At 54.7% G+C, this 26024-nt stretch overlaps 1 protein-coding gene across 1 annotated transcript in view; it reads right to left on the reverse strand.

The window, feature by feature from the left end:
• Positions 1-26024, reverse strand: part of MAD1L1 (mitotic arrest deficient 1 like 1) — a 346750-nt gene that overhangs the window by 100642 nt on the left and 220084 nt on the right. Inside the window, exon 15 of the mRNA XM_040634676.1 lies at positions 4584-4674. Within this exon, the coding sequence (XP_040490610.1) occupies positions 4584-4674 (91 nt within the window). The remainder of the gene's footprint in view (positions 1-4583; positions 4675-26024) is intronic.

Here is a 26024-nt window from a genome sequence, read left to right on the forward strand (position 1 = left end):
GAGAGGCAGAGGTCAGGTCTGCTTTGGGCTCAGGGCTCCTGGCAGGTGGGAGCAGGTGGGGGAAGGGAGGGGAGAGGACGCCTGTCTCTGGGGGACCCAGGCCCGGGCAGGATGAACCTGCAGGTGGGAGGGAACCAGCGGGTACCTGGGGGGCCATCCTGTCCCAGCGTCAGTGGGGAGAGGGCAGCGGGGTGTAAGGAGTGCAGCTCCCCCCCCACCTCGTATTCAGGAAAAGGGAAGGCGTTGGAGGCCGGGAGGGTCTGATGAGACAGGACTGCTTGCCTGCTGACGCAGGGACGGGAGCGGGGACGTCTCCACGGGCACCGTGAGCTTTCCGCTCACAGGCAACCCAGCAATTTTCTACCCACTCCATTTCCAAAAAAGATACTTATTTCAAATGTCACTGGGCTGCAGTCTGGTCCCTTTCCTGAGTAGCACTGCTGGCTTGCTACGGGTAGCCCACCCCCCCGCCCCGCCCTGGGNGAGCCGGCTTGCGGGGTGGGCTGGGGGGAAAGCGGGACCTGCGCCCACCCCTGACGGTCACCTGCCTGAATAGGCAGCGTGATCAGGCAGCACCGAGGGGCAGTGCGATGTGGGCTCCACTCCCAGAGATGAATTCTGCTTGATTACATGCATGCCGAAACATTTACAGGGAAGGGTGCAGATGTTTGCAATTTGCTTTAAAATGCATCAAGAAAATGTAAAAGCATTGATGGGTGGCGAGGGGTGGCATCATGAGGCCCCACAGTGAGACGCTCGTGCCAGGACGCGGGTGGTGGGTAAGCGGGCCTTCGTGGTGGAATGGGTCCGGCTGTGCCGTATGTTGGAGAACGCTCACAGAGTGCTGGGGCAAATCCAGTGGGGCCGAGGGCAACGGAGCGCAAGCGTGCGGCCAGGCTGTGCTCTGCACACTCAGGTGTCCAGCCAGGGCCAGGGCTGCTGACGGATAAGCGTCTGCTGCCCCTGGCGCTGCCATGCGTCTGGCTCCCTCTTGCTGCACCTCCGGAGCTCTGTGTGACCCGCTGCTGTCATGGTCCCCAAGTCTGGCCCATTAGAAACACGAATGTGGAGAAGCGTGTTTGTTGTCAAGGGAAGGCACGGGGTGGCCGTGGTTCCACTAACACAGGGGTGGCAGCGGCCCTGTTCCGCTGGCGTGTGAGGTGCATGGCCTAGGAGCCGTCACCATGGTCTCCACAACGGCCTGAGACAAGGGCCACAGGCGGTGAGGGCCATAGCCAGCACCCACGCCAGTGCCCACCCACTGAGAAGAGGGCAATCGGAGCTCAGGACAAATGAGACGAGTCCTGCTGCCATTCCTCAATCATTCTCTTGGCTCTGGGAAACCGAGGCCCGTGGAGAGGTGTGCGGGGCAGAGGTGGGGTGGAAGGGAGCAGGGGGCCCAGGCAGGGAGGACCAGGGCTGTGGTTGCACTTCCCGCTCCACAGCCACTAGCCCCTGGCTCCGTGGCTCTTGGCTCCGGCAGCCACACGGGGAGCACAGGGGCGCCCCTGCCTCCAGGCCCAGACATCCAGACGGTCTGCTCACTCCCAGCCCTGGAAAACCCTGAACCCGGCCCAACCCGTCCTGCCTCTACAGATGGCGTCTGTGAGTGAGCCACTCATGTGCTGACTGTGGGCCTCAGTTTCCCCATCTCTAAAGGGGGGCAGGCACGGAACAGCACAGTCTCCCTGGCAGCTGGCGGGAGTCCCCCTCCGTGGGCGGGGGCAGGGGGACGAGTGTGGGAACGGCGCCCTCCCCCCTCGCAGGCCTGCACCCCACGCCGTCCGGGCACCCGGGGAGCGCGGAGCAGCAGGCGTACACCAGGCTCGGAGCGGCGGGCGACTGGAGCTGTTTCCTCACCAACCAGCTGTGAACTAATTACGAGAAGCTCCAACTAGTGGCGCTCCCTCTCCGAGCATATGTTCCCAATTAAGTCAAACTGCAGCTGATTTTAATGACTCTTCCTTGAAGCGGCCCAACTTGCAGCCTCTCCTCAGAGGGAAGAGGGGAGAGAGGAGGGCGTGTGCACAGGAGCGCCCAAGCACCACGCTGGCTCCGAGGCCCCCCACCCCGCCGGCCGCACTGCACCCCTGTGCGTGGCCCAGAGGAAGCGCGGGGCTCGTTGGGCAGCAAGGGGGAAGACACCCGCGGCAGGCCTGCTGCTTCCCAGGCCCAGGCGCAAGAGGTAAAGGGGTGAGGTCTCTGCCCTCACGATGGAGAAGATGGGAAGTGTGGCAAGAGATGGACAGGAGCAAGTACTGAGTGCGAGGTGCGCTCAGATGTGCCGTTTCTTCCCCCCAGGTGCCCCCACGTGGCCATGGTTACCCTGAAGTTATAAAGGACGTACAGGGGCTCACATGGCCAAGCCCAACATGCCTAAGGCCACCCGGCCAAGGGACAGGACGGGGTTCCAGCTGAGGAGCCCACGATGCCCTCCTGTTTGTGTGCGTCCAAGTCACATTCACACCCATTTTGCTGCTGCCTGGACCTCGGCCCGACGCAAGTTCTTCCTGTCCACTCTGCATGACCAGCATGGCCGCTCACCTTGTCCTGACTGGCCGCCTTCGTTCCTGTCTGTCCTGGGGGGTCAGGGTTCCAGGCCAGAGCCCCCGTGCCTCCGCACCCTCAGCAGGGCCTGGCTCACAGGCGCTTGTCATGAGCCGGGCAAGGCGTCTAGGTCAGACAGAACTGTCGCTGCCAGGGCAGGCGTCCGAGCCCTGACGGTCAGCTCGGCCCTGGGGTGCCAACCTCTGCTCGCCCACAGCACCATACAACAGAGCCGGGCTGGGGCAGCCGGCGCAGGGAGCGGACCGGGAGCCAGGGAACTGGGTTCAAAGCCCGGTTCTGCCTCTCCTGCTGGGTGCCCTCGGCCGAATGACTGCCCCTCCCTGACTGGACGTTTCTTCATCAGGGCAACGGGGTAGCGGGACCTCCCGCCGAGGACCGTGGACACAGAGAGAGGTCTGCAGGGCACAGTGAAGGCGCGTGGCCGAGGCGGGTGCCAGTTATGACCTCTGCAGTCCGGGATCCCCCCCTCACCATCATGCCGACCTTCCTGAGATGAGCCCCATTCTAGGTGCAGGGACGGCCCTCTCAGATGTGAGCTGCAAGCGGGAACTTGCAGAGGCTGTCACGGCCCTCCTCTTGCCACCTCTCAAGGTCAGTGACGGCACTGAGGCAGGACCAGCAAACGCCCCCAGGCCTGGCTGCGGGACACCCGCCGGAGCAGAGGAGGCAGCGGTGCGCGGCTATCTAGAAGCCTCCAACACCCACCCCTCTGCACATCAGCCCGCCATCCCTGCCCCAGGGTCGCGGCCGAGGCTCAGGGAGCACCGCCACATCATCGCACACGCACCTGAGCCCCCAGCATGACGGAAACCGGGCCCCACAAGCTCTACCCCCTCGGCTGGGCTGAGGCCCCTGCTCAGCTCCCTGCTCGCTCCCACGGCGCGGACACGGTCGCCACTTGCCCCCGTGGGCGGGAGCCCAGCCCCTTGGTCATGAGCGGCTCCAGAACTTGCTGCAGGGCCTCCGCCCCACCTGAGGGTCGCGTGGAGCTCAAAGTATCTCCACCCAGGACACTAGAGATGGGAGGAGCACTGGACACCCCACCTCCCAGGACACTGGTGATGGTGGCGAACGTCCATCGGCCACCATGCTCACCTGCGCCTCACCCCACAGACCTTGCCAAGAGCCACGGAAGGCTCCCTGGGAAAGGCCTGGAAGCCCAGAGGCAGGAAAAAAGGAAATGAAAGATTTCTGCAGGACTCACTGCACCAGTCACGGGGGGGCCTGGGCAGCCGTCAGCCCCGCTCGCAGGCTGTGCCCGACCGGACACGCAGGAGACACCCGCCAACCCTGTTCTGACAGGGCCCGGCTGATGGGCCGCCGGGGTCGACCTGCCAACAGCCCAGCTCTCCCTTCTGAGGAGCGCAGCCCAATTAAACCAGTGCGGCTCCTAGAGCTGAACGCCGCCAGCCGCGGCTCCCAGCACCACACTTCATCAGAGTTGTCACTTCTCCCGACTCCAAGAATCAGTAATAAAACAGAGATTTGATTTGCCTCTAATAGGTGTCAAGATAAAATCAATGGCCTGTCCAAAATCTGGGTAATCACAAACCTGCAGGTCTCTGGCCGTGGAACGACTTAGACAAGAGGATAACAACGGCAAACAAAGAGTGGAACGGTGTGCACAGCAGTGTGACTGCACGGCGGCAGGCAGGTGGGCACGGGCCTGGATACCAATCCCAATCAGAGACGGTCCCGTGGGGATTCGCACCCACCACACCAGCCACGGGCCGTGGCCAGTACAGGGGGAGGGGAGAGGGGTGGAACACCGATGGAGCGCAGGACCGGGACCTGGGCTGGTGACACGCAGCCCAAAGGCAGGACACCCTCTCTGCTGGGCTCCGGGTAGGTCCCTGGCTTGGTTTAGTTTGATGAACCAGAAGACGGGATGTCTGTCGGTGCAGGAAGCACAGACACGGACACGCAGGGAGAAGCCAGGAGGGCAGGGCATGCCTGCCGGGAGAACGCCGAGTTCTGGGAGAAGCCTCCACCCATGGCCGCCCGCCAGCACGCACCTGCAGGGTGAACCGCTCGAGCTGCATTTCCAGCGTCTTCTTGTCTTCTTCCAGACGACTGCGCTCCCCTTCCAGCTCCTCAATCTTCAACCTGCAAGAAGAGCCGGACCATCAGGACATACACCGCAGCCCACACATCCATTCCGATAGACGGGGCTCTGCTGGGGGGAGTGTCTCATGCAGGCCGGGAGTGCAGCCCACGTGCCTGTTCTGACCAAGAGGGTCAGGGGGTCTTCACTGACCACAACTCAGGGTGGGGGGGGGAAGGGGGAACGCTAACCAGAGGCAGGACAGGTAGGAGCCTGCACGTATCCTGTGTCTGCTGGTCCACTCCCAGGGGGCGTGACCACATGTCACAGAGGACACAGAACCACGGACAGGGCCTGAAGAGAGATGTGGGCTGGGGAGGGAAGCTAGACTGGGGGGAAGTAGGCTCAGGGGACGATGAAGAGTCCCTCCTCTTTCATGGGCCCAGAGGGCACGCAAAGGCCAGTAGTCGACACATGGGCGTGGCAGGCTTCAGCTCACTGTAAGAAAGTCTTATTTTTGTCTTCATTTTTTTTAAAGTTAATTTTTGGAAAGGCCCTCTATTCATGTGATTTAGAAATCAAACAGTGTGTCCAGGAAGCAGTGCCCAGCACGTACACAGACTGAGGAACAGGGCCTTCCCCATGCGTCAGCCAGAATGGAAAACTCACATTTCATGGATTATTCAGGAAGGTCTTGGCTCAGGAGTGAGAGATAATTATCTCTAGACTGAGAAGTGCTCCAGGATGGCCTAGCAAATCACACAAGATCTGAAAGGACCAAACTCTTTCCAAGAAACCTAATTGCATCTCTGAAAAAGCTCAGGAAGATTTATATGAATACAAAACATTCAGAATCCAACAAGCCAAAATTCAGTGTCTGCCAACTAATCAAGGCCTAGCAGGCATTAAAAGAAGTAGGAAAATATGACCCATAATGAGGAGAATAATCAATCAATTGGAGCCGACCAAGGTCGGCAGACATCAAGCAGCATCCAAGGACATTAAAACGGCTACACAAAGTGTTGGGACATGGGAGTGACAGTTTGCTGTTCAGCGGCTTGGCCGGCGAAGGAGGAAAGAGCAAGACGACCCAATTCCTGGGGGGGAAGCCCCAGCATCCGAGCTGACACACACACCGGACAGGCTAATGACAGAGTGGACTCTGCAGGAGAAAGTTCACGCACTTGAAGACTACAGAAAAGAAACAAACAAACCCAACCCCCAAAACACCCAAAACAGTCCAGAGTAAACAGACAAGAAAAGGAATATTTAAGACTCATGAGGTTGTCACTCAGCTGTAGGGTGACTCCACGGAGCACAACGTCTGCGTGCGTGGAGCTCCCAAAGGGAAGGACAGGGAGGGAGAGGAGGACCAGCGCTGCAAGAAAGTGCCAGATTTGATGATCCAAGGTGCTCAACAAACCCCAAGCACAAGACACATGGAGAAAAACAGCACCAGTGCCTGTGAGAAGGGAAGAGAAATCTTCGGAATACTGAAGTAAACAAACAAAAAATACCAACCTAGAGTTTGATTCCCAGTAAAAATATTCATAAACAAAAGCAAAATAAAGATGTTCTCAGGCAAACGAAACCTGTAAGAATGTGTCCCCAGCAGACCGCTCCACAAGGGAGGTCAAAGGAAGCCCTTCCAGCAGCGGGACAGGGACACCACATGCAGACTCGGATCCACGCAAAGAAGGAGCAGTGGAGAGCGTGACTACGTTGGCAAGTATGTGGTTTTCAATGTCATCTAAGTCTTCTAAGGATACTGAGACTACTAGCTTCTATTTGCAGTTGATGTACAAATGACCAGTGCCATCGCACAAGGTTCAGGCGTGTAACACAGGGATTCCACGACTACGGACATCACAGAGGGCTCACCGCGGTGTATCGACACCGTCTGTCCCCACATGAAGTTACTGCAGTGTCACGGGCTGCATTCCCTGTGCCGTACGTCACACCCTGTGACTCCCCTGTTTATAACTGCAGGTCTGTACCTCCTAGTCCCCTCCACCTATTTTGCCCGCCGCTCCCCCTCTGGTAGCCACCAGTTTGTTCTCGTATTTGTGAGTTGTTTCTGTTTTGTTTCATTTGATCACTCGCTTTGTCTTTCAGATTCCACGTGAGGGAAATGATACGGCATTAGTCTTTCTCTGCCTGACTTAGTTCACTGAGCATAACAGCCTCGAGGTTCATCCATGTTGTCACAGATGGCACTATCGTGTTCTTTTTTATGGCTGAGTAATAGTCCGCTGTGTGTATGAATATATGTACGTATGTGTGTGCGCGCACACACACACACCCCGCATCGTCTAGCCAAGATACAAAAGCAAATTACCATCTTTTTGAAGAGACTATTTCAACAAACCTAAGAAAAGTGTATTGGGGTCTGAGGTGGAAGTATAAATAGAACGTGTGACACATGGCACAGGCTCAGGGGGACAACCGCACACAAGGAGTTACGAGGCTGCGTGTGTGGGAAGGTATGGCATCCCTCGCAGGAAGGCAGTGAGAAGCAGAACATGTGCACCATAACCCCGCAAACAACCCTAAAATAACGAAGCGTGACAACCAACAAGTGAAAAAAGGAAATAAAATGAAATAATGAAACTCGCCCAATGAACTAGGAAGAAGCCAGAAAAACAGGAGAACAGGGAATGCAGAGGAAGAGATGGGGACGAGTAGAAGATAGCGAGACCCAGCCGTACCAGCCGCCACGTGACATGTGAACAGCCTACACACCCACCTAAACACAGGCCATCAAAGTGGACAGGACGGCAGCCCCCAACTACGTGCTGCTTACAAAAGAGCGCCCTTGACACGAAGAGCAGACGTCCGTAAGGCACCAACACGGAGAAGACAAGAGAAAGCTGAAGACACTGCTGGTGTCAAAGTGAATTTCAGAGCCAAGAACGGCACCCACAAAGCAAATTCATAATGACAAAGAGGCCAACGGGCCAAAAGAACATTACCGTCCTAAACACATACGTGCGAACGACAGAGCCTCAGCAGAGATGCAGAAAACCTGGTAGAAACGCAAGGAGACACAACTAAACCCACAATTACAGCCAGAGATTTCAATATCACTCTCAGTGACTGAGAGACTGACGAGCAAAAAACCCAGAGGGACAAAGTAGACATGAGCAACACGATCAGCCAACTTGACGCAAGTGTCCAGTAGGAACACCCCGACCACGACGGCAGAGGGCACAGTGCTCTTGGGCAGACACAAAATATTTACCAACACAGACAGACACTGGACCACGCAGAGGCTCAACATGTTTTTAGTAATTCAAAGTATCTTCTGTGACCCTAATGGAACTGAGCTAGAAATCAGTAAAAGAAAGACAACTGGAAAACGTAATTTACAATAGCATCCAAGAACACAGAGCACGTGGAGATCAGTCTGGAAAAGCCGTCAGAGGCCCTGCCCTCTGCTAACCGTGCAGGGGTCTGCTGAGTGGAGGGGAATTAACATCAGCCCAAACACAGGGAGATACACCTGGCCGTGGCTACCAGGCCAGCCTGTGAGATCTGACTTCTCCCCACACTGTTCGAGAGAATCTAAGCCACCCCAAATCCCACACATTTCTCTCTACAAACAGACAAGCTGATTCTGAAAGTCATATGGAAATGTAATGGGCCCAGAACACTCAAAACAACATTGGGGAAAAGGCTGGAGAGCTAACAACCTAATTTCAAGAACTGTCATAAAGCCATAGTGAGCAAAACAGCCCTGGCCTGAAGTCAGACTGAGGAAGCACAACAGGGCCCAGAAATAAACACCTACATGTGGATGGTATGTTCTGGAAAATATTCTAAGGCAATGCGGCTAGGAAAGAATGGCATTTTTTTTTTTTAAAAAAGATTTATTTATTTATTTTAGAGCAAGAGAGAGCACGCATGTGAGCGGGAGGAGGAGCAGAAGGAGAGAGAGAATCCCAAGCAGACTCCCTGCTGAGCACGCAGCCTGACACAGGGCTCGATCCCAGGACCCTGAGATCACGACCTGAGCCAAAATCAAAAGTCAAACACTTAGTCGACTGAGCTACTCAGGCACCCAGAAAGGATTTTTTTTTTTTTTTTACAAATGGCACTGGAACAGCTGGGTATTCGTTAAAAAAAAAATCCTGAAATTTTGCAATGTGTAATATAAAAAACTAATTTCGAAATGGAAATATAAACCTCCAAGTAAGTCAAAAAATTATAAAATTGCTAAAGAATATGGGGGAACACCTGTGAGTCTGGGATAGGCAAAAGTTTCACAGCTACAATACCCAAATCATCACAAATAAAAGGAAAAACATTGATACAGATTTCTCTTTAAAAGCCTCACGAGGCAGCGAGATGGCGAGCCACAGGGCGGGAGGGGAAGCCTGCAGAACAAGTATGTGACGGAGGAGCCACCCCCGGAACTGACGAAGATCGCTCCGGCTCGGCGAGGAGCAAAGCAGCTCACAAAAACCGGACACGGGTGGGAACACTCTGCCGAACAAGATACTGGAGGGTGACAAGCAGACACGCTCCACGTCATCAGCCGTTAGGGAGACGAAGTCCACACCACCGGCAGAGGCGGCCGCACACCGGTTACGGCTACAGTGAGAAAGGCTGCGGGCCAAGCGCTGGTGAGGACACCCCGGGAGGCCTTCCGCGGGCCGCAGGGACGCTGGACGGTGCAGCCACTTTGCGGACAGGCGGATTCCGCACGGCACGTCGCAGTTCCCCGAGAGATGGGAAGGACATCGCCACTCGAGGACTTTACTTGTAACGTAAAGCCGCTTCGTCTGTGAGAGCTGAAAGCCGGGAAAGCCAATGCCGCCCCGCCGCCCCATGCAGACGCAGACAAACGGCGGCACGCCGACCTGGCAAAATCAGAAGGCACACACCACTGCTCTGCGCCCACAGCGATCTCTCAGGACAGGGAAGCCAGACACGAAGAGCGGACACCACGTGAGTCCATCCCAGCCCACTCTATCAAATGCCAACCAGCCCACGCGAGCGAGAGCAGATCAGTGGCTGCCCGGGAAGGGAGGCTTCCAGTCACCCGAGAGCGAACGTCAGGGGCGACGCGCAGGTCCAGCACGTGGAGGGGTGACTATTCGACAGGGGTGTGCGGGTGTGCGAATCTGTGAGCACATCACACTACACTCTGAACACGAGCGGCGTGTGGTTGGGCAGCTACGCCCAATGCAGCCGCCAGAACACCTGCTGGCGTGCGCCGCCTCTCAACCCGCGAGCGTGGCTGCAGGTCCCCGCGGCAGGAGTCCTGGCCGAGCGCCGGCAGACACGTGCCACGCTCCCTCGCAGACGGGAATCACCCGCGGCCGGGCCCCAGTGCTGACGCCCTTCTCTGTGGGGGCCAGGGCTGCTCAGACGGATTGAGGACGAGGAGGCGGCCCCGGGGGGTGTGGGGCGGGCCCAGCCCCTGAGGTCCCTCCGGGAAGCCGCCTTCTGTGGGAAGGACTCCGCACCTGGGGGGGGGGGGTTAGCGGGCTGCCTGAGGCCCTGCTGGGCCGCCGTGGAAACGGGATGTTCTGGATTCTGAGGGCTCGTGAGCAAATGTTCTCCAGGGCTAGATTCAAATCTGCACATCGATAAGATGGCTCGCTGTAATCCATCCCGCTGTCAGAGAACAGACCCAGTAAATAACACTCGTTCACGCGTTCTAAAATGGAGACCTTCTTTCTCTGGCCTCCTTTTCAGGCAAACTGCTACCTTGCTGAGAGAGAGAGAGAACGAACCGTGTGTGTTCAAAAGCTCACAAGGCCGCTTTGCCTTCCAGTGGTTCAAACAAGCAGCTGTGGTGTGAGTTTCTAGAAACTGACGGCCTCCATATCTTTTAGACGTGGGGGTGCTGTATAAACCGGATGACATCCCAGATCACCTCTGGACAAGACTAAGCCCGCCAGAGCAGGGTGCATGTGTGCAGGAATCGGCTAGGAGACGGTAGCTGCCAGCTCTTTTCACCGCACTCGAAACGGTGATGGGGGGAGGGGGTGCCGGGAGCAAGGCCCCGGAATGGCCTGGAGACGGGACAGTCAGTGGCACTGCCTACAAATCACTTGTCCAGGCTGAGCACCCGCTGACCCTGCGCCACGCATGCTGCCTGCTGCCTCCTCCTCCCAGACAGGCCGCGACCGTCGGCTTGGGACTCTGCCGTCACGCCCTCACCGCTGACTTCTCCGTCCTGGGTGTCACACGCCCGCCTGTGTTTCCAGCACAGAGCGAAGTGTCAGGCTCACACAGGCACTGACGACTGTGCCCATACACAACAAACGTCGAATCCTGCAGTAGAGGCTGGAGCGTGGAGAGGCTGACAGCCCAGCTCTGGGGTCATTCATACAAGGAGGGGGGTCCTGCTATGACTGAACGCCTGTGTCTCCCCAGATTCTTATGCTGAAGCCCTAACCCCCGTGTGATGGAACGTGGAGGTAACCAGGGTTCGATGAGGTCATGAGGGTGGGACCCCGTGAGGGGTAAGTGTCCTTGTAAGAGAGATACCTGAGGGCTTGTGCGTGCTGTCTCCCGCCGGGAGTACTCGGCAGGAAGGCACGGTCTGCAGCCGGGAAGAGTCCTCACCGGGAACAACCATGTGGCACCTTGACCTCAGAATTACAGCCTCCAACAGGGAGAAAATTAATGTCTGTTGCTTATGGTGCCTGGGCTGTGGCATCTGCTGTGGCAGCCCAAGTGCAGAGGCAGACTTGGTCCTGAGGGGCGGGGGCCGCGGCGACAAGCCCCTGCCCATGTGGACACGGCTTCAGAGCCGGTGACGGGCATAGGCGGCAGGCGGGAATCTGGGCACTGAGGGCAACTATGGTGAGGACTCCGGTGGAAATAAAGAGGATGTTCTGGAAGTGAAGAAAAGGTGAGCCTCGCCACAGAGCTCAAGGAATTTGGCTGAACTGTGTTCTTATGTCCCACGGAAGGCAGCACTAGCACGCGGCTGTTCAGCTGATTTCTTTTCTTTCTTTCTTTTTTTTTTAAAGATTTTATTTATTTATTTGACAGAGATAGAGACAGCCAGCGAGAGAGGGAACACAAGCAGGGGGAGTGGGAGAGGAAGAAGCAGCCTCATAGGGGAGGAGCCTGATGTGGGGCTCGATCCCAGAACGCCGGGATCACACCCTGAGCCGAAGGCAGACGCTTAACCGCTGTGCCACCCAGGCGCCCCTGTTCAGCTGATTTCTAAGCAGAGTTTGGAAAGAGCCACTTGCGATAAAGTGTGAACCAAGGATGTGCGTCGGGAAGGAAGTGTCAGTGTTAGGGACCCCTGGTCTCATGCAGTGAGGAGGCCTCACCTCCATGGTCTTCCTCCCAAGAGCCCAGAACCTAGGTCTCCTCATGGGACACGTCAGACAAACCCAACCGGGGGATGGCCAAGGCCACCTGGCCAGTGTGGCCGAGGTCACGGAAAAACAGAGAGAGACCAGGATGATGGCCAGAGCAGAGGAGCCAGTGGCAACCGAAACCAAGGTGGGGCCTGGACTGGACATCGGCAGGCAGACGAACAGTGCGTCCAAAGGCAGGTGCCAAGAGCGGACGGTACACGCCCACAGCAGGCGCGACCAGCGGAAGATGTTGGAGACGGGTGGGGAGGGCGGGGGGACATGCACACGGGAGCTCTCTGTTCTGTTTTGCAAGCCTCCTTCCAATCAAAACTTCATCCAAAATGAACAGTTGGCATGAAAGAAGGTTACGGTATCACCCTGGACAAGATACTTATTCTCACTTCCTTCATCTATAAAATTGGGATAGTAATAGTCCATAATGGTTTTTTTACAGCTTGTTTTAAGAATTAAATGAGTCAGTGCTTGGCACGTAGTAAGGGCTCACACAAGAAAGAAACATGAAAAGAAGGAACAGCGACAGGAAGAAGGGAGCAAGCAGAAGTGGCCATGTTGGCATCGGACGCAGGGAACCAGCCAGCGGCCTGCTCGCAAGAGGCCACAGCGACACGACGTGCAGGCGCAGTGCGGAGACCCTGCGGGCTGAGTCCCAGAGCCGCAGGAAAGAGAACGGAGCGAGTGTTTTGGTTCCCCGTTGCACACCGCAGCCGGCCGAGTCTGCAGGAGCCCATCAGGACCTACGGGAGTACACTCGCCTGAACGAAGACATGCTTCACTGCTAAGGGTATAACCAGCATCTGAGCTTCAGGGACTCACAATCACTCATCACCAACCCTACTACATGCAATAACGACAAAGTTGGAATTCTTTTTTTTTTTTTTTAAAGATTTTATTTATTTGACAGGGAGAGAGACAGCCAGCGAGAGAGGGAACACAAGCAGGGGGAGTGGGAGAGGAAGCAGCAGGCTCCCAGCGGAGGAGCCTGATGTGGGGCTCGATCTCAGATCGCCGGGATCATGCCCTGAGCCGAAGGCAGACGCTTAACGACTGTGCCACCCAGGCGCCCCCAAAGTTGGAATTCTTGCAGGAATTACCAAAATGTGACACAGACACGAAGCAAACGCATGCTGCTGAAAACGTGCCTGTAAAGGGGTTAATTCACCGGGCACAATAACCCCAAGCGTGCTTGCTGCTGAAAGCATTCAGAGTGACGAAGCAACAACGGGCCAGGCTGGAGGGAGAAGCAGAGGAGAGTGTGAGTGCAGCTGGAGCCTCCCCGCAGCAACAAGCAGACGCCGTAGGCAGAAAGGGCCGCACGAGACACAGGCCAGGCAGGCCTAACGGAAACGGGTATGACGCACCCCCACGAAAACAGAGTCCTTCTCAAGGACAGGTAAGCATTCTCCAAGATAGATCATATTCCCGTAACATTTAACAAACCTCAGCACATTTTTAAAAACTGAAATTGTACAAAGTATAGTCACAGACCGCAGCGGAATTAAACCAGAGGTCGGTAACACACAAGTAGCAGGACGATCTCTAAGCATCTGAACACCTAACGCCGCACGTCTACGTGACACACTGTTGGGAGAAACGACTGACGAGCGTCTCAAGTACATTCGCCTGCACGAGACGGGGACGCGACAGCTCACTGCGGGATGCGGCTGAAGCATGAACACTCCCAGCAGAAAACAAGGTCTCAGATCAGTACTCAAATCTCCACCTTAAGAAACTAGAAGGAAAAGAAAAAACCTGCCCAGAGCAAGCAGAAGGATGGATACAGAAAGAGCAGACATCAGTGAAAGTGAAAACAGAAAAACACAGAGAAAAATGAAAGAAACCCAACACTGGTTCTGTGATAAGGCCGACTGAACAGTGAACCTCAGCAAGCCTGGCAGAGAAAGGAAGAAACAGAGGACACAAAGTCACAGTATCGGGAACGAGAGGCTTCCCCTACGGATCGTGCAGACAAGCGAGGACGGGGCTGCGTGCACAACCGCACACACGGGACCTCGACAAGTCATATGAAATGCACCGATTCTACAATCTAGCCCAGTTCTCCCAACATAACGACGTAGCCCGGGTAGTTCTACGACTAGTAAAGACGTTACGCTGTTCGCTAAAAACCTCACACAACAGAGACATCCAGGCTTAGTTGGTTTTACTGGGTGCAAACATTTAAAGAACAAGCGATGCCAGTTCAAGACCATCTCTTCCAGAAAACAAAGAAGGGGATGCGTCCCGACTCATTTCACTCGGTCAGCATTATGCTGCATAAAACCAGACAAGAACAGTACCAGAGAGCTACAGGCCAGCATCCCTCATGAATATGGACACAAAACTCATCAACAAGACATCAGCAAGCTGAATCCAGCAATCTGTGAAAAGAACAATACGTTACAAGCAAGGAGGGCTCATCTCGGGGTGTCGGGCTGGCTCACTACTGAAACGTAAATCCGTGTCATCCGCCGTCCCGACAGTCTAAAGAAGGCGCACCACGTGAGCATGCCAATCAGTTCAAGAAAAAAGAAAGGACCCGAAAAAATTCAGTATCCGTTCGTGAGGAATCAAGAATAGAAGGGAACTTCTACAGCCTGATAAAAGACACCTACCAAAGACCTACAGTTCACCTCACTCTCAGTGGCTTAAGACTGAACGCCCCCCCAAGACCAAGAACAAAGCAAAGGTGTCCGCTCTCATCACCCCACTTCAACACTGTACTGAAGTCCCAGCCAGCACAAAACACAAGGAGAGGAGACCAAGGGCATACCGCTCGGCGAAGAGCCAAACTGACCAAGTTTATAGACAACAGAATATCTATGTAGAAACTTCCAAGGAACTGAACAAAAGAACCCTCATAAAACTGATGAGAAAATTAAGTAAGGCTTCAGGATACGAAATGAATAACTAAAAAATCAATCATTTCTATGTAATAGCAACATACGATAGCAAACCACAACAAAACAAACTTTAGAACTGAGATAAAAAGACACCCTTAGGTCCCAATTTAATAAAATTAGAAATGAAAGACAGAACATTACTTCTAATTTTTTTGGAAATAAAAAGGACTGCCAGACGAGACTGTGCACGACTATACATGGATTGGATAAGCGAGACTAATTCCTGGCAACTCACAAACTACCAAACCTGACACAACAAGGAGCAGAAATCTGGACAGACTAGTAACCAGTCAGGACAGAGAAGCAGTGATAAAGCAGCAAAGAAAAGCACAGGACCGGGTGGCTTCACGGGTGAGTTCTACCAAACACTCACAAGAGAATTAACACCAATCCTTCCCAAATTCTGCCCAAGGCTAAAGAGGAGGGCAGCCTTCCAAATTCATTCTACAAGACCAGCATTACGGTGGTGCCGTAGCCAGGCAAAGACACCACGAGCAAACACACACCAAGAACCCTTACTTAACAGCAAGGTAAGAATCCTCGGTGAGATACTAGCAGACCGAATTCAGCACCATATTGAAAGGATCATACACCACAACCAAGTGGGCTTCGTTCCAGGGATGCAAGGTTGTCTCAAAATAGGAACATCAATCAATACAATGCACCACATTAACAGAATGAAGAAAAACCCATGTGATCATCTCAACAGGTGCAGGGAAGGCATCTGACGTATCAACACTCAACCAGCTACAAGCAGAGAGGAACGTCAACATGACAAAGGGCGTGTCGGGAAAACCCGCGGCTATTTTCAATCTCAGCGGTACGAGATTGAAAGGTTTTCCCCTACGCTCAGAAACAAGACAGGGATGCCTGCTCTCACCACTTCCATTTGATATACTACTGAAAGTTCTAGCCGGAGCAATTAGGCAGTAAAAAGAAATGAAAGGTTTCCATATTAGGAAGAAATGAAACTGTATTTGCAGCTGCCATGATCTAGAAATTCCTAAAAAAATCTGCAAAGCAAACACACACCTGTTAAAGTTAATAAATGAATTCAGGAAGCTGCAAGCTACAAAATCAATTATGTAAAACTCAGTCATATTTCTGTTTGCTAGTAATGAATAATCTGAAAAGGAAATCAAGAAAACAGTTCCACTTACAACAGCATCAAAAAGAACAAAATACTTAGGAATTAATTTACCCAGGGAGGTAAAGGTGTGTATGCTGAAGACTGCTAAGCATTACTAAAAGAAATGAAAGAAGACAGAAATAAATGGAAGGCATCCCATGTTCAGGGATAGGAAGGCTTGAGTATGATTACACTGGAAGAGTCCAAATTATCTTGAAAAAGAAGAATGAAGCTGGAAGACTCATATGTCCCGATTTCAAAACTTACTAGAAAGCAATAGTCATCAGAAAGGAATGGGCTTTATACAGGTGACAATACGGATGAACCTCACTGATGCCAAGTGAGCAAGGCCAGTCTCAGAAGATTATATATTGTAGGGGCGCCTGGGTGGCTCAGTCGTTAAGCGTCTGCCTTCAGCTCCCGGCGTGATCCCAGAGTCCTGGGATCGAGCCCCACATCAGGCTCCTCCGCTGGGAGCCTGCTTCTTCCTCTCCCACTCCCCCTGCTTGTGTTCCCTCTCTCACTGGCTGTCTCTCTCTCTCTGTCAAATAAATAAATAAAATCTTTAAAAAAAAGATTACATATTCATCATTATAATGTAGGATTCCATAATCTGAGGATTCCATTCATCAGACATTACTGACAAAAATGGAGAAGGTGTCTGTGGCTGCCAAGGGGTCAGTGGTGTGGAGGTGGGTGGTTACAATGGGAGAGCACAAGGGGGATCCTGAGGTGGTGAAATACTTTGTTCTCCAACTAAGGGGCAATTAATATTCATAGAATGGCACCCCTCATGAAAAAAGGTAATTCTACTATACAATAATTTTTAAAAAGATTTTATTTATTTATTTGTCAGAGAGACAGAGAAAGAGAGAGAGAGAGAGAGAGAGAGAGACAGAGCGTGCACAAGCAGGGGGAACGGCAGGCAGAGGGAGAAGCAGGCTCCCTGCTGAGCAGGGAGCCCGATGTGGGACTTGATCCCAGGACCCTGGAACCATGACCTGAGCTGAAGGCAGACGCTTCACCGACTGAGCCACCCAGGTGTCCCTGTAATAATTTTAAAGTGAAATATAAAGAAGCTCCTGGTTACGGTCTGTACTTTACCTGTATCTTCCCGCGATGACAAGTGCATGTGTGCAAATCTATCAAACGTGTCTACGGCACCAGGTGGGGGTGGGGGGAGTAATTTTATTGCCGACCTTCTTTAGAACTGAAGGCACACGGTGACAATAAAAGGAAACCAGCTTGTATTTTGTTTCATTATTGTTTTAACCTTCTCCAAAGAGAACGCGCGGTCTCAGACCTGTTCCCCGGGGGGAAAGTGCGCGACCCTGCTCCGGTACTCTGCCAGTTGTGGCTCCGTATTTTTCTACTGTAGGCCAGCTAGCCTCGGTAGAACACTACTTTCTAACCCCCTCTTTGGACTGTTTGTCGAATTCTGTAGACTAACGCAGAGAAGGCACAGGTGCAGAACCTGGCCCACGGGAAGTACTGAATCAATGCTAGCTGCTTTGACTACAACTGTTACCGCCACGACTAGAGCAAGGAGCTGTCGTCGCTCTCGAAAGTACAATGCATCAGAATCCTAGACGCAGCCAGACTTCTATGGTCCAAATAACCATCAGGCTTTTGAAACCCAGAAACACGCTTGCATGTATGTCAAAACACGGACAACAGTTAATGCACAGAGATGTTCATCGGAGCTTGCTGTGAATGGCTGAAAACTGGAAACAACTCCAACTCCAGAAGAGGATTAATTAACTACGTTTTGGAACAGACTCTCCATTAATATTTACAAAGAGACTGTAAAAACATGGCAATGTGTTAGCTTTTAAAGTGGAGAAACAGGGTTTGAATGATGTGCTCCACTGTTTATAAAACATACGTGAACGGAAAAAACACCAAGACTCCAGCGAGAGACGATGGTTCCTATACATAGATTTAAGTGTCAATCTCTCTCAAAATCTCACTAAAACAAGAGTAAAGGTTTTCCTTATTTTTTTTCCTATACTTTGTACTCCCAAGAGGACAAAGAAAATAAAGGAAGGGGAAACATCAAAAGACCTTTAGAAGCTGGAAAGCAGATGGAGGAGTGGTAAATAACCTAGAAAGCTAAATCCTAGACTGGCAGCGGAAAAGCCAAGAAAACTCTACAGACTCGGGAATGGGCACCACCAGTAGTCACTTCTGGAAATGGAGAAAGTAGGGCTCCACCTGGAAGACTGATTGGAGGTGCATTTTTTTTTTTAACTTTGTAGGAAATAATTACAGGAACTTGCAAAAAACATACAAGGAAGCCCATGTGGTCTTCACTTAGTCTCCCTCCGTGGTCACAACTTGAAGCAAATACAGTTCGATCTCAAACCCAGGAGAGCTGACACGGGTGTAGCCCCCGAGGTCCCCCCTCGCTAGCCCGCATGAGCTCCCGCCGTACATGCAGAGCTACGTGACCACCGCGGTCAAGATGAAGACCCGGGTCAGCGCGGAGGCCGCTCCTGGAGACACCCCCCGCACACACACCCTGACAACCTCCTCTGTTTCTGGAAGAGCTGCATCGAGCTGGTGTTAAGTACTCTTGAAGTCCTTAGAATTCTTGAGGGACGCCATGTGGGCCTGGAAATACCTTTTGGGGGAGCATTTTAGTTATGAACTCAATTTGTTAAAGCTTGTAAGACTATGCAGATGATCTGTCTCATGCCGGCTGAGCTGTGGGAGTCTGTGGTTTTTGGGGAATTGGTCCATTGCTCCTAAGGTAATGAATTTGTAAGCATAAAGCTGCCTGTAGGACTCCTGTTATACCCTTCAGACGGCTACGGGATCTAGGGACACCCCCATCTCGTTCCTGATATGGGTGACAGCCTTCTCTTTCCATGTGTGTCTGTTTTGCTACGAGTTTATTAATTTTATTGCCCTTTTTCAAAGAATGTTTTGCTTCAATAATTTTTTCTATTGTTTCTCTCCTTTCAATTTCACCACTGTTTGCTACTTACTATTTCTTTGTTTCTGCTTGCTTGGGGCTGGAGGTTGGACTATAACTTGGAGCGCTCTCCACCTCCTTGGCCCTGACCGAGCCATGTGTCGTGCGCTCAGGTCTGTGCCTTGTCACGACCACTCAGTGGTGCTGACGTCTCCTGCGAGACTGGCTTGTTCACACACGGGCTATTTAGAAGGGCACGGTCTAACGTGCAAATGAGACGGTCCTGTTGTCTTCCTGTTACTTTTAGCGTGAGGCTGGTCTGGTCAGAGAGCGCGCTTTGTAACTTGACTCTTCCAAGTGTGTTTCATGAGCCCAGACACGGTCTGTCTTGGTGAATGCCCGGGGGCCCGTGAAAGGAGGGTTCCATGGAGTGCGCCATCAACGCCAGCCGGACCCTGTGGCTGACAGAGATGCCAGCAGTCCCGCCGTCCGACTGAGCTGGGGCCTCGACCAAGCACGTGGATTGTCTCCTCCTGCTGTCAGGTCTACCACGTCTTGCTCTGTGTTCTAAAGTTCTGCTGTTTGGCGCAAACACACTTGGGATCACCGTGTCTTCTTGCTACGCTGGTCTTTGTGTGATGTCCCTTTCCCCTTCCCACCTAGCTAGACGGCTGTGGCTGCAGGGAGCCTCGGCCGTGGAGCAGGACAGGTCCTGTGTTTTTATCCACCCGCTAATCTCCATCTTTGAACTGGTGCCATCTAGGTCATTTCCCTTCAAAGTAACTCCTGATTTGCTCATGCTTAAATCTGCTGTGGTATTGTCTTCTGACTAAGCCTCTGTCTCTCGTTTTTTGCCTTCCAATGGGCTCCTTTTAGGACTCTTTTTCATTTTACTGATGGTGGTTTTGAGTGCAGTGCACTGTACAGCTGTCCTTGTGGTTGCCTCAGGCACACAAACGTCTGTCTGTCCCTCGGCCGGCCGCCGTGGTGAGGAGCGGAAGCAGAGCTGCCCCCGGCCCGTCCCCCGACGTGCACGGAGCACCACCGCCCTGTGCGCTCAGGGGCTGCCGACCACCGAGTGCCAGTCAGCGAACACGTGGGGAGGCCAGCCCACGCCACTGTCCTCCTCCCCTCTGGGAATTCCCAAGCTCTCCTCTGTCACCCCGTGCTTCCGTCCGGGACGCTCCCTCGGCTGCCCTGAGAACGGCATGCTCTTCCGCTCCCCCCGAAGCACCTGTCCCTGGCTGACAGCTCCACGCTGCTCAGTGGCATCCCCGCGCATGGGGCGGTGTTTCTCCGCAGCTCCTTTCAAGACTCTATCTCTAGTTCTCAGATTACTTAGGATGCACCGTGTGTGACTGTCTGTGCTACACGGTGTGCAGTTCGCCCAGCTTCTTAAATCTGTATGTTTATGCCCTTCACCGAATTGGAGGAATTTCCAGTCATTGTTTCTTCAGATATTTTTCCAGCTCTGGTCTTTCTCTTGCCTCTGGGGCTCCGATGAATGCATGTCTATCTCTAGGGCCCCGATCCCAGCGGCTCTGCTCCCCTTTGTCAGCTGTCAGCCTGTTTCCTCCATCCGTCTGACGGATGCCCTCTGTCCGTTTGCCTCTGAGGTCACGACTCTTGTCCCCAGCCCACTGCCGAGTGCCCCTTGAACTTTGCATTCTGGTTGGGCTCTTTTTTTTTTTTTTTAAACTAATTTCTCCTTCTTTGTTGATGTTCACCATTTTTTCATTTGTTTAAAGAAGATCCATAACTGTTTGCTGACGCACGTTATGACTGGTACTCTACGACCCTTGCCAGATAATTCCACCACCCACGTCACTGCCCTGAAGCCTACTGACTGTCTTCTCTCGCGCAAGTTATGACAGCCTGGCTCTGGGTACAGTACGAGACTCTTTTACCATATCCTGCGACTGAGTTATTCTGTTCGGGGTGGTCCCCGTGCAGACGCAGTGCCAGGTCCAGGAGGCAGGTGCAAGTCCCACCACCCATGGGCCCTGTTCACACGATGCTGGCGGAGTGGGGCCCTGCACACAGTGGGGTGTAAGCCGGGCTCCCCGTGCAGTCCCACGGACACCAGGGACGGGAAAACAAGGGCTACCTTGCCGCTGCAGGTCGGAGTGCAGGCTTCCCGCTGAGCCTTGTGAGCCTGGGGCAGTGGGAGGGTGGAGCAGGCCCCTGCTGTCTTGCTCCAGCTCTCGACTGCAGGGGAAACTGGGTGGCCATGGCTCCTGCTCAGGGGACCACGGAAGGCCGGCTCCCCTCACCCTGCTGACACGCCCGGCACTGCCTGCACTGGGGGCTGGAGAGGAAGGTGGGTCACCAATGGCCCGGCTGACACAGGCTATGGGGACCGAGTGCCCCTGCTGGTTGTCGTGGGGCGGGTGTGGTCAGAAAGGCTCTCCAGCATGGACACGGAGAGCTCACCATCACGCTGCTCAAGCTCCAGGGTCCCACATGGGCCACCTTTCCTCCCCTTCCAGGTCTTGCCTGCCTGTATATCATGCCAGGTTTTAAGTCTTACGGTAAGAACGTGGGTGGAACGGGACAACTGACCAGAATGGGACTTTGAGATCTTTGGAAAAGTCAGCATCTCTGTGTTTCCCGTCAGCCTTTTCTCTCCCTGTCTTAGAAGAATACCAGAGGTTTGTTTTCTTGAGAGAGAAAACAGCAGGTCTCCAGGCTGAGGAATACCTGATAAAGTGCAAAGTCACCGCGGTGACCAGGGGACTGCAGGAAGGTTTCCATAGTGATGCTGAGCTTCCCTGTCCTGTCCCCTCAGTTCCCAGGTGATGGCAGCACCTACACCTTGCAGACAGGATCTTCCCCTTAAGCCACCACCAGTCCCAAGGCCCCGTGAGGTGGCCCAGCAGAGCCCTTGGGCCCTACCTGCCCCGTGAGCAGATGGCCAGGCCCACCACACTCCTGAGTATAGCATCCAGCCTGAGAGAAGAAGGTCCGGTTTACACCTGCCACGCTGACCTGACCATGAAAGCAGCCGAGAGAGAACAGGCCGCCTGGAGAGAAGAGAGCTGCACAGAGGACGCAGTGCGCTCGCAAAGCCACGACAAGGCGTCCTATGTATGAAAGAATATTCAGGGAACAACAACCAGACAACAAGAAATTTTAGGAAACATCACTGCAGAAACACAATAAAAACAGGCTGAAAAATCTGAGAAAATTTTACAGAAAGCAGATAAAAAGATGGAAAATAAGATCAAAAATCTTTAAAACAGAGCATTAATTTAGGAAGTTCAACACCCAAATGAGTCTAGTCTCAGAAAAATTAGAGAACCCGAAGAGAAGAAACAGTCTAAGAATAACCGCAGAGAATCCCGGAGGACAGAAGGGTAGGGGTTGCCAGAGACCACTGAGCGCCCCGCATAGCACATCAGCACAGGCCCGCGCGGGTCTCTGTGGCAGGTGGACACGCGCCCCAAGGAGAAGACTCAGGCCCGGAGAGAGGGCACACGCTCCCTTCGCTGCCCGCCGCACAAGTCAGCGCAGGGAAGAGGCCGGAGCCCTCCGCGGCCTGGCACCCTGCCCTCGGGCGAGGCCACCAGCTCCAGCCTGCAGAGCGGGGGGTTGGCAGAGGCCCAGACTTGGTGGTCAGGCCATAGTCCACAGAGATGCCTGCAGCCCAGACGAAGGAGGGGAGCGTGAGGCCACAGAGGCTCCCGCAGGCTGGCCCCAGCCTCCCCGGCCGACCCCGAGACACCCGGTGCTGGCCCAAGAGCTCATGGCCTGTGAGCAGCAGGGCTGGAGAGTTGCCTCAGCCCGGTGGCACCTTTCCACCAGGACCGCTCCCTGAGGCGAACGGCCCCAGGTCTGAAAGGAGGAGGCTTTGTCCTTAGTGCCTGGGTTGTGGGTGGGGGCCGGGAAGCCATGGCCTTGTCCAGCGGTGCCCTCGTCTCCGAGATCAACCAACCATTCTGGGAGCTCAGGGCGCGGGGCCTGTGTCCTCCTCTTCACAGACTCGTGGGTGCACAGAAGACAGGGTGTTCAATAACAGAAGACTTTTTATAAAAAACAAGTAAGAGCCTAGCACCTGACCTTCTGGAAAGGGCGTGGGTGGGACGACAGGGCCTGGTGCCTGCTGTCCCCAAAGCAGGGGTCCCGGGCTGGCAGAGAGGGCCTGGGGCTGGGCCGAGAGCTGTGGGAGGGGCCAGCAGGTGCCGCAAAGCCACATGCGACTCCAGAGGGACTGCAGTCCACCTGGCCACGGAATCCACAGACCACAGTCAGGATCTGCTAGTGCTGTCACGTGACAGCAGACAAGAGAGCACCAGGATCTGCTGCAGGTGAAAGGGCCCCACAGCCTCGACTTCGATCTCCACGGAGGTTCCCCTAGTTTGCTCGTTAAAGAGCAACGTTCCGCATGTGTGCATGACGTTACGTGTGCACAGTTAACACATCACCTGCACCTCACAACCTCGACCACAGGTACTCACACGTAACACAGTTACCATCTGCCTGTGTCCGTCCCCGTCCCCTACGACCACGGGCTCCCCGGTCACCAACAGCAGGCCACGAGCGGCCCACTTGTCTTTCTCTCAGTCTAGGAAACGGTGAGGGGAACAAGAGATTATGAAGGTGGCTGGGGGCCTCTAGGGTTCCCCACCCTCCCCTGTGGGAGGAGCTAGAGCAGAGGGGCCAGGGCTCCTCTCAGGGGTGGGGGTGGCTGCTGCTCACCGGCGCCCTCCCCACCCACCCCTCCCAGCTGAAGGGCCACCTTGAGTGGCGCCATGCAGCTTCACAGGAAAGCAAAGAATGCCTGTGACACAGGGGAAACTGGGACATGGCACCACGTCGGAACATTTACCATGAAGGGGATGCCGGGAGGGGCAGAGGGGCCAGGTGCATGGGGTGAACGGCGGGGTGAATCGTGGGGTGAACTGCGGGGTGAATGGCAGGGTTAACCATGGGACAAACAGCGGGGTTCACCTGCGCCGTAGCAGCTGAGGGGCTGGTAGGGCCTCACAGACCTTATTTCTCAGCCACTGGTCCCAGGGAAGGGCTGGGGTTGGGGGCTCCCCGTGGCTGTGCTCGGTGGACCCCAGAGCCTGCCCGGCAGGGGCTCTCACCAGAGGGCTGAGGGGGAAGCGCACTGTCACGCGTGGCTCCAGCCCTCCCTTGAGCAGCCAGAAACTCGGAGGGCAACATGCACGTGTCCCGGCAAGTGGTCCACACAATTGTCGACCCAATTTCGATTAATTAAGCACAAAGGCTCGCCTCCCACAGTTGCTTTCACCAAACGAGATGGTGGGGACAGGCAGCTTTGATCTTGATGTACAAGATATCACTGACAAAGCCTTTTATTTAGATCTTAAAAATAAATAAAAACGAATGCACCCTAAGTGTGCCAGTGCACGCAAACGTGAGTGCAGCCGGCCCTGCTCGGCCAACAGCCGACCAGGGCCTGGACATCACGTCCGCATCTCTAGGGGAGGGCGTGGCGGGAGGCAGGACCGCTGCACTTGGCGGCTCAGGTCTGCAGCAGAAGGGTTCCAAGCACCTGCTGCGTGGCCAGGTGGGCGTTAAGGCAGAGTGGGGTTGCCGCCTCTCATCCACATTCCCGCACTCACAGGGGGGCTCCCGGGGCCGCACCCAAGGCCCCTCAGGATCAGTACCAAGCACACTGCCCTGGCCCAGCTCCTCGTGGGGCTCCCGTGGAGAAGCCCGTCCACATCCCGGGCCTTGGCTGCCCTTGCCTGGAACCCCTCTGCCGCCCCTCCTCACTCACTTACCATCAGGACCCACACAAACTCCACCTGCTCTCTGGGGCCCCGAGCCCACCCTCTGACTGCAAAACCGTGCTCATGTCCGGGCTGGGGCTGCTCCTGGAAGTCGGGCGTAGGAGAGTGTTTGCTGCCTGTCTACAAGGCGACATTCCCACAGCAAACGCTTAGCTGACACTGGCTGGGAGACAGATGCCCCCTCGCCAAGCCCCTCTTCCAGGTCCCCATTCTGGGCAGCCAAGGGGGCTCTTACAGATGTGATCGCTCCTTTGCCCTGAAAGCTTTGCTGGCCCCACTGCTTCTGGGAACAAGGCCACAACCTTACCAGGCCCTCATCTGGCCTGGCCTGGTCCCTGACGCCCTGCTGGTCTCTCTCCAATATGGAGCCCTTCCTCCCACACCACGTCCTCACACGCGGCTGCCTCCCCCACTAAGCCCTGGGTCCTTGGCTCTGCCTGGCCTGCCCCCAGAGCCCCCCAACACTGTGGGGCAGACCCCACGGACACGGGTTCTCGGGGCACCTCCGCCATGCTTTGGCAGCCCAACACCGCTGACATGTTATGTGAGTGACATCCCCCCTAATCCCCGTTAAACTGCAAAATTCAGGAAGACAGACCACATGTGCCCTTGCTCACACTGCTCGTCCTCACGCTTAGCCTGGAGGACGCCTACAGCACACACTCGTATCTGAACAAACTGGCCACCGTGGAATCGGGTGGGTCCCCAGTGACAGCTGTTTAGAGGCCAAGGTCCTGACACGAGAGAGCCTCTGGAAATGACAGGAGAAACCTGGAACCTAGAGGAGGGCCATCGCCTGCACCTACACACTGCCCGCGGGGACGTCCACGGCCCACATGCAGTCTCATACCCACAAAGAAGGGCTGTCCGCCCAGCGCAGACGAGGCAACAGACCTGGGGAGGGGCACAGGCAGCAGGGTCCTTACCCACCCCATCTCCCCGACCCACCAGAAGCTCCTGAGGATGGGAAAGCAGGCGCCCTGTGCCTGGCCGGCGGCAGGCGCTCTGAGCACCCCAGAGCTCAGGTTGCTTGGCCTGCACTCGCTCTGCACCCAGACTGTCTGGGGGGATGCCGTTTATTTGCCCATCGGCCCCTTGCCAGTAACAAACAGGGCCACTTGGGGACCCAAAGGGAGCTGGGAGTAGGCCCTTCAGAGCTCTGCCTCGGTCTCCCTGAAAACCTCCTCCTTCAGGACCTGCTACCTCGTCCGGTCCAGGAAGTGGGCAGTGTGCTGTGTTGGGATGGGGTCAGATGAATCGAGAAAGCCTCTGCGGGAAACAGGTGCGTTCTGAGCTGGCCGGACACACGGACTGCAGGTGGCCTGGCTGACATTCGGGAAGAACCCGGGAGCAGC

The sequence above is a fragment of the Ursus maritimus genome, unplaced genomic scaffold, assembly GCF_017311325.1.
Source record: "Ursus maritimus isolate PB19 unplaced genomic scaffold, ASM1731132v1 scaffold_2, whole genome shotgun sequence".
Taxonomy (NCBI): Eukaryota; Metazoa; Chordata; class Mammalia; order Carnivora; family Ursidae; genus Ursus; species Ursus maritimus.